The sequence below is a fragment of the Castanea sativa genome, chromosome 1 (assembly GCF_040712315.1).
Source record: "Castanea sativa cultivar Marrone di Chiusa Pesio chromosome 1, ASM4071231v1".
NCBI classification, from domain to species: Eukaryota; Viridiplantae; Streptophyta; class Magnoliopsida; order Fagales; family Fagaceae; genus Castanea; species Castanea sativa.
Genome location: NC_134013.1, coordinates 44,175,917 through 44,184,805, shown reverse-complemented (window position 1 = coordinate 44,184,805; position 8,889 = coordinate 44,175,917). Strand labels below are relative to the sequence as shown.

The 8,889-nt window shown below is 34.7% G+C and overlaps 1 protein-coding gene across 1 annotated transcript; it reads left to right on the top strand.

Moving 5' to 3' along the window:
* The first annotated feature begins 5,756 nt into the window (after positions 1-5,756).
* LOC142627793 (uncharacterized) lies at positions 5,757-7,212 on the top strand. Its single transcript, XM_075801701.1, has 4 exons — positions 5,757-5,962; positions 6,084-6,213; positions 6,367-6,534; positions 6,646-7,212. Exons 1-4 carry the CDS (start codon positions 5,757-5,759, stop codon positions 7,210-7,212), a joined length of 1,071 nt encoding a protein of 356 aa, XP_075657816.1.
* Positions 7,213-8,889: the final 1,677 nt, after the last annotated feature.

The following is an 8,889-nucleotide window of genomic DNA, read 5'->3' as shown; positions in this document are numbered from 1 at the left end:
AAAAATACAATTTCTTTTAAGTTTGGAAATCTGGATTCCCACCTGTTTTAAAGGGAATCCACATTCCTACTGAGGGGGGTTTAAGGATTCCCCTGGCATCTGATTCCCTAGCGTAATTTGCAACCAAACATGGGAATCTTTAAACATTCCTAGGAATCCTAAAACATTACCCCGTACCAAACGCCACCTAAATGCGGATGCCCAACATACTGAGATTTTGACCGTAACTAATAGATCTCACTCCTGATATATCAAAGCAACCTACATCTCATGATCAGGTCAATTATTCTCTCAGGATTTAGAGTTGATGTAAATAGAAGTCGTGAGATTTATTATTCATTTGACAGTTGTTAAAAGAATAATAAATCTCACAGCGGTCCAGTTCAATATGTCTTAACTCTTAAAACATATCAACATACCAACTAGAAGTCTCCACTTCCATGATCAAGACAAATCATCTTAGTTGATATGTTATAGTCTTCGCAGATGAAACGCCCAACTTCATCACCGACTACGAACTAAACTTCTGAGTTTACAAAGAACTTGTGATTTATATCTTCTGTGACTTTTCACATAAATCACATACAATGCATCTCATGGACTATGATAATGTCTTAGTTCATTTATAGATAGTCTCATATAATTAAACAATTTAATTATTAAATACATGCCAATAAATTGGGTTTTAGGGCATAAACCCCAACAATCTCCCACTTGCCCTCAAAGACAATTTATCATATATATGACACTTATTTCCCTTTAGAGCAATTCATAATCACTCTAATGCAAGGCTTGGAAACAAGTTGGAAACAAGTTACAGCCAAATTTATTGCATAAATTATCTTTTCTACTACTACTATTTCTCATGTACTCATATCTCTCTAATGAGAAGATATCATTTACACTTAATGTGTATCTTCACCACCTAGAGTGAACACATATCTTGAAGTTCAACTTCATAATGTGTATCTTCACTACCAAGGATGAACACATATCTTGAAGTCCAACTTCATGAATCACAATCAAACTACAAATCAGTATTTGCACATCCAGTAATGATCAAAACTTCACTTCTGTGGACAAGCATATAACACCTTATTCCCATAAGATATTTGAGTATATGCTTTACTCCCACTAAATTAAATGATCTTTGATTCAATTGATATTTGCTTACTATGCCCACCGTAAAATAGATATTTAGCCTAGCATGTAGCATAGTATAAAGACTTCCTATCTATTTGATATAAGGAATGTTTGTCTTAATATGCTCTTCCTTTTATATGTCTTAGGACCACAATCCTATATGAGGAACTTCAAACTTAAAAGGAAAGAATCCTTTCTTGAAGTATTATATGCTATACTTGGCTAGAATCTAATCTATTTAAGCGGTTTGAGATAGACCCAACATCCTAATTTCAGATTATAACAAAGTTTAATTCTTAGGATGTGACAGTCTTTCCTAAGTACTTTATATCAAACAGGGACTAGACAACCAAAAACACATTGATGACAATAAATCAACATCATTCTAAATGATTAGAATGTCATCAACATACATTAAGAAATTTATTATTCTATATAGCTATACACACATAAGGCCTTTTAATATTTGATCAAAATCAAACAATTTGATTTCTTGATCAAAGATAATATTTTATGATTTAGATGCTTGCTTTAATCCTTAAATGGAATTTAAGGAACTTGCAATCTAAATACTACCGTTTCTTTGCTATGTACAAGTCTAGTTACATCATATAGATGTCTTCCTCAAGATTGCTACTAAAAGAAGCTTTCTTGATATCCATTGCCATATTTCATCCAAATGAAATATAATGGATAAGAGAATCTAGATAAAGTCAAACTTGACTATTGGTGAAAAAATCTTTTCATAGTCGAACCATTTCGTTCTGAATAAATATTTTCACCATTAGTCTTGACTTTGAAGGTTTGCACCTTCAAATCTATCAATCTCAATTTTTCTTGTAGACCTGTTTGAGAACAATAGGCTTAATGCCATTAGGCTCCTCTACAAGTTCTAGACTTTAAATAGAATCTAATTCTATTTACATAACCTTGATCCAGTAATCCATATTTATATCATCTATTGCCTCAACGTAGGACCGAGGATCAAATTCATATCCTTGCGGAATGACTTCAAAAGTTTATTCCAAAAGTATGAATTTATTTGATAATTGATAATCCTCCCACTACGATATTGTATTGGTGTATTAGTTATATATCTAGAATAATTCCTTGTGGTGTATCTAATACAACCATCTCATTTCTAAATGTATTTCATAGTTGTCTTACAACAAATTCTGATATTTTTTTTCTAGAACGATTCTATGTATAGCTTTAAGATTATTCACATAGTCATCATCAAGAACTTTGTATTTGTACTTTACAAACATCTTATCTTCTTTATGACTACCAAAACAATCTTTTGAAATTCCTTTTGGATACCCAACATAAACACACATTTTTCTACCTTTTGATTTCATTTTGTTAGACTTCCTTTCTAGCACAAGTGCCTGACATCCCCAAAAGTGGAAGTATCATATACTAGGTTTTTACCTAATCCACAATTTGACAAATGTCTTAGGAACAAACTTTTGAAATCAATTTTAGAAAATGTATAGCAATACATAGAGTATATCTCCAAAAGAAATAAGGAAATGGAAATACTTATCATGTACTTTACTATTTCTAAAAGAGTCTTATTCCTCCTTCATATATGCACTGACTTAAAGAAGTCATTGAAACTATATTCATTTACAATAAAGGAACCCTAGATCATATTATCCTCTAAATAGAATTCATAGATTGAAAATTTAACAAATAATGGTTCTAAAAGCCCATCTTTCACCAATCTTGAATATCATTTAGATTAATAAGATCTAGACATAAGTGCCAAAAACATACAATACCAAAGGATGAAAACTTTCTCTTTAAAAAAGTAAAACATGTAAATCTCCATCTAGAAAACAATCATGGACAAAACTTAGCTTTACCAAAACGGAAACACTTTCCTTTTGGTCATACTTTTGAGTCTAATTTCCTTTTGGCAACTACTAGGGCAAATAGCTTGCCCAACTGTTTGGTATTTTAATTCCTCTTCTTACCACCTTTTCCTTTCGGTCTAGGCTAAGAATTTGAATTAAATCATATTGATCATAGCCTTAGCTTTTAGGATGTCTTCCGTTGTGTAGAACTCACTCATCAATTCAGATAATATAAAAGAAATTTATTTTCAAAACAATCTGAATTGGTCAAATGATTCTAACATGGACTTATGGATCATATCCATATGAGATTAACATTTAATCTCTACATCCAAGAATTCCAATTCATTTTAAAATGAAAATATTTTCATAAAATGATATAGAATTGGAACTACTTAAGCTTTTCTTGGCACTCAATATGACTTATATTAAATATCGTCTAGTAGCACGATATTTCATACCAAACATCTTATTTAGACTTAATACAAAGTCTAAGTCTAGTACTAACTCTTGCATCTCATGATGTAGCACATTTGAGATAAAAGCCAATGTAACATATTAGCATTTCAATGGAGATTATGATCATATCATAAGCCATCTTCCATCAATGCATCATGCATAGGAAATTATGATAATGCTGAATTGAAACATATATATGTATGACTCCTTAAGCACCATGTCCAAAATTATATCTTAATTAATGTGATTCAATAAAAAAAATAGTTAGAGAACAAAAATTTATGGCAACTTCAATTCGAGACTATGAACATAATTACAGGGACATTATATTTTGCATCCATAACCATATAGTATAAAACCCGAAAAACATACTATACTAGGTGCAACGACAACCTAATCTCGCAATTAATATTCCTCAGCATAGAGTGAATACCAACCACTACGATCATGCGAGAATTACTCTCATTATTAATGCTATCATGGTAACTCTTACCAAACAAAATAATTTGCCGCTATTTCTTTGGCCTCTAAGTGATAATAGCAAGAACTCAACATAAAGGATACTATCAAACTTAGTCTAGTGTACACCATTGCCTAGAATCATGTGTAGCCATATTTCATCCCCTTAAACAGGCTTATTATGTAGTGCCATGATACAAAACACCCTCCGCATGGAATGCAAAGCTCGAGGCTAAGACAAGGTGTTTGATCAAACTACTATAAACCAAGAAATTCAATCCTGTAGTACCATGAAATAAATACTCTCCGCATGGAATGCTAAGCTCGAAGCAAAGACAAAGTATATATTTCACACTACTATGAACCAACAATGGAGGCCGTGAGATCCAACCCTTGTATCTCTCTCCCACTAGAAATTTTAAAACAAGTGGATTGTCCTAAAAACATTGTGATCTAATCACAAATTTAACCCTACACATCAAATGTGTTTAATTGTTTAAATTCGATGTGATGTTACTAAGTCACGTCACTTTAGTGTAACGAACATTCGCTTAATCACAAAGAAGTTTAACCTTGTAATCCGTGAAGTAAATACCCTCCGCATGGAATGCAAGACTCGAAGTCAAGACAAGGTATTTATTCACATTACAATAAACATACCAACTAGAAGTCTCCACTTCCATGATCAAGACAAATCATCTTAGTTGATATGTTATAGTCTTCGCAGATGAAACGCCCAACTTCATCACCGACTACGAACTAAACTTCTGAGTTTACAAAGAACTTGTGATTTATATCTTCTGTGACTTTTCACATAAATCACATACAATGCATCTCATGGACTATGATAATGTCTTAGTTCATTTATAGATAGTCTCATATAATTAAACAATTTAATTATTAAATACATGCCAATAAATTGGGTTTTAGGGCATAAACCCCAACAACAATACATAAGTAGGTTCATAGCCAACTCACCATAACATGTGAATCACTTTTTTTGATAGCTCGAGAAAGAAGTTCCCATGGTGTGGAATGAACAATGCCAAGAAACCTTTGAGAAGATTAAGAGTTATTTGATGAAGAAACCGATATTGGTTCCACCAGTACCTAAAAAGCTATTATTGCTATATCTCACAACCACAAATACAACAATGCGGGCTTTTCTTTCCCAATATCTTGAGGAGTCTAGAAAAGAGAATGCAATTTATTATATTAGCAAGAAGATGTTAGCTTATGAAGAGAAGTATAAAACACTTGAGAAGACATGTGTAGCGCTTGTATGGGCTACCCGAAAACTCAAACATTACATGCTTGCTTTCAAGGTTTTGTTGATTGCAAGAATGGATCCTTTGAAATATCTAATGGAGAAGCCCGCAAGATGGGAAGACAGCTAAATGGGTTCTGCTTTTTGTCAGAATTTGATATTAAAAATGTGACTCAAAAGTTTGTAAAGGGAAGTGCAATTGTTGATTACTTATCCCATTGTTCACCAAAAGATGCTGAAGAAATCCAAAGGGACTTTTCCGGATGAGGATATCATGGGGACTGAGTTAGAACCCTAGAAGATGTATTTTGATGGAGCAACTAATTAGAATGGAAGTGGCCTTGGAGTTCTCCAATTTTCCTAAAAGGGACACACATCCCATTCTCTGGTAAGCTCAACTTTCCTCCCATTAATATCGCCACTGAATATGATGCTTGCATTATGGGATTACAAGCAGCCCTTAGTCTTGGAGTGGAAGAGTTGGAAGTGTATGGTGACTCAGCCTTGATAATTTCTCAAATTCAAAATAGATGAAAGATTAAGGAAAAAAAGCTAATGCATTATCATGAATGTCTTTAGAAATTGGCATCAAAGTTCGGAAAGATTCAATACCAGTATGTGCTGAGAATGTAGAATCAGATTGTAGATGCTTTAGTAACAATGACATCCATGATGGATGGGCCCAAGGAAGACCATGCTCAGCCGATAGTGGTGGAACAAAAAGAAGGGCACTGTTGCATGTTGATAGAAAGAGGCGAAGAAATAAATGGGGAAGGTGAATGGTATTTAGACATTTTACAGTATCTTAAGGATGGGACATACCTGAAATCTGCAGATAAGAATGATTAATTGACTATCAGAAGGTTGTCCACTAATTACATTTTTTGTGGTGAAAGGTTGTATAGAAGATTGTATGATGGAATCCATCTCCTTTGTGTAACTGCCAAAGAAGCACAACAAGTAAATGAGGAGGTCCATGAGTCAAGTAATGGCCCACATATGAATGCACACATGCTGTCACGGAAGGTAATAAGACAGGGTTATTATTGGACTGCTATGAAAGTAGACTGCACAGCTCATGTTCGAAAATGTCGTTAGTGCAAGGTCCATGGAGATCTGAAGCACATGCCGCGAATGCCATTACATATCATGACTTCACCCTGGCCATTTTCTACATAGGGAATAGAGATTATTGGGAAGATTTACCCAACAACATCAAATGTTCATGAATTCATATTGGTAGCTATTGATTACTTCACTAAATGGGTGGAAGGTGCCTTGTATAAGGTGTTGAACTCGAAGAAAGTTGCTCAGTTTATTCAAATCAATATCATCTACAAATATGGGGTACCACAAGAAATTATCTCAAATAACGAGCTGCACTTTAAAGGAGAAATGGAGAAGCTACTTCAACAGTTCAATATTCAGCATCACAAATCATCACCTTACTGGCCTTAGACAAATGGAATAGTTAAGGCTGCAAACAAGAACATAGGGCAGATTTTGAAGAAGATCATGAAGAACTACAAGGATTGGCATTTACAATTACCCTATGCACTTTGGGGGTACAAGACATTAATTCGGTCATCCATAGGAGCCACTCCTTTTTCATTGGTGTATGGGATAGAGGTAGTCCTTCCCATTAAAATGGGTGTTCGTTCATTTAGAACAGTATTGGAGAGTGAAATCCTCGAAGTAGATTGGTTGCAGAGTAGGTATGATCAGTTATGCATGATGGATGAGAAGAGGCTCAAGGCCTTGTATCACATTCAAGGTTACCAAAGGAGACTTAGAAAAGCCTTTGGCAAGAAAGTAAGAGCTAGAGATTTAAAGATAGGAGATCTAATGCTGAAGGAGATTCAAACCTCGATTCAGGAAACAATTGGGGAATTTAAGCAGAATTGGGTAGGTTCATATATCATCATACAGATATACTTTAAAGGAGCAGTAAGGTTGATGAACTTAGATGCAAACCCTTTTACTGAGCCAACTAATATGGATCAATTGAAGAAATACCACGTCTGAGGTAGTAGTATGAGGAATGGCCATGTCTAAAGTGGTTGTAAATATGTCATTTTTTTTCCTAGGTTAGGCAAAAAAAAAACTGGCCTGCTAGGTTGAAAACCTGATAGGGCGATCTACACAAAAGGAGAGAGAGAGAGAGAGAGAGAGCCTGCTAGATTGAAAATCCAAAAAGATGGTCTAGGCAAAAATTAAGGCAAATAAATGAACTACGTAATGACTTGATCCTTCTACTAAGGAGGTACGTAGGCAACCATATATTGGTCCCATCACAACTTACCCAAACCTACCTTTTATTCATCAAGTACAAAAGAGAAGAAATTTTTTACCAAGATTTAATCATTCCATCAACACAAACCATGCCATTACATAAAATTTAGAACCCAAACATAAACCCAACCCTAAACAAACAAATTAAACCCTAAATAGAACCCTAAAGCTGAATAGAACCCTAAAGCCAAAAGTCCTAAATAATTCCTAAAGCTAAAAGTTTCAAACTAATTTTTTTTAATAAACATGTTCAAAGTGAAAAAAAATACAAGAATTAGGTCTTCTTTAGCTTTTTCTTCTCTGATTGTTCAACGGTTCCATCAAAAAACTGTTTTCTCATAGCCATGCCAGTCTCCTAATCCCTAATCTTACTCACCAGCCAGTTAGAGTATTCCACAGTCATCTTGTGGAAGTAAACCTTAATGAAAGATTGATTTACTTGATCAGCCATGTCCAAGCCCAACAACATGTTCCTTAGAGAAATAGGAGTTGTGTCCATAGAAATAAGAGGTTTTCTTCCTCTACCACTAGGCATCTCTTACCTATACTGGAGTTGTCTCAAGAGTTTATCAGCCTTATAAAAAGTCGCCCTCCTCAAGCCAACCAAGAAGATATGATCTAATGTTGGAGATAGCAACAAAGGAGGTGGGCACTTCCACTAATAACAATCCCGTCGAATTGAGATATTGAATTCTCGTCCAAAAATTTCACCCAGTCGCTTTCAGTTTGACACTTGGTCTTGAGAACAGTCCAACTAGGGAAATTACTAGGACCATAATTGGCAATAGTGGGTGTAGCTATCATGTCCAGTCTTTCCATCAACCATATTTGCAAAGTCAAGGGAATCTCGAGGAATTGTTGTGATTATCCACCAAGAAATACAGAGTCCAGCCCTTAAAGAGTTTTTGCCAAGATCAAGGAAGTAGGATTATCACTATCCTTAACTTGATTCATAATACCTTTGGCTCGAGCATCGACAAAGCTAGGTTTTCTAAATCAAAGCAAGAATTATCACATGAAGCAAAGAGCTAAACCAAAATTTTTCTGCATGTTCTTAGACAAACCATGAGTACGTTTATCAATAAGCCTTGTAACAACTGCATGAAGATTCACCATGTGGCCTTCAATCATGTTACTAATAATTGAAGTAGAAAGGCCTAGGGTGTCGGATAAAATTTCCCAATGCTTGGGATCAAAAGAAACTACAACAGATTTTTTGCCTGGCTCATAACCCAGAATAGCAGAAAATTCTTCAATTGTAGGACAAAGTTCAGCAATGTTAAACCGGAATACATGGTCTTCAGTATCCTAGAAATTCACGGTGACACAAAGAAAATCCCACTTGATCTTCACATTCCTTAGAGCCCTGATCCCCTCTAGCTTGTAGGTAGTGAAATTGGACTTGGTGAC

Excerpts from the sequence above, each read along its gene's own strand:
- LOC142627793 (XM_075801701.1), top strand. The coding sequence starts at position 5,757 with ATGTCTTTAGAAATTGGCATCAAAGTTCGGAAAGATTCAATACCAGTA. Across the intron at positions 6,214-6,366 it reads CACACATGCTGTCACGGAAG|GGAATAGAGATTATTGGGAA; the intron begins GTAATAAGACAG and ends TTTTCTACATAG. Across the intron at positions 6,535-6,645 it reads ATATCATCTACAAATATGGG|ACAAATGGAATAGTTAAGGC; the intron begins GTACCACAAGAA and ends TACTGGCCTTAG.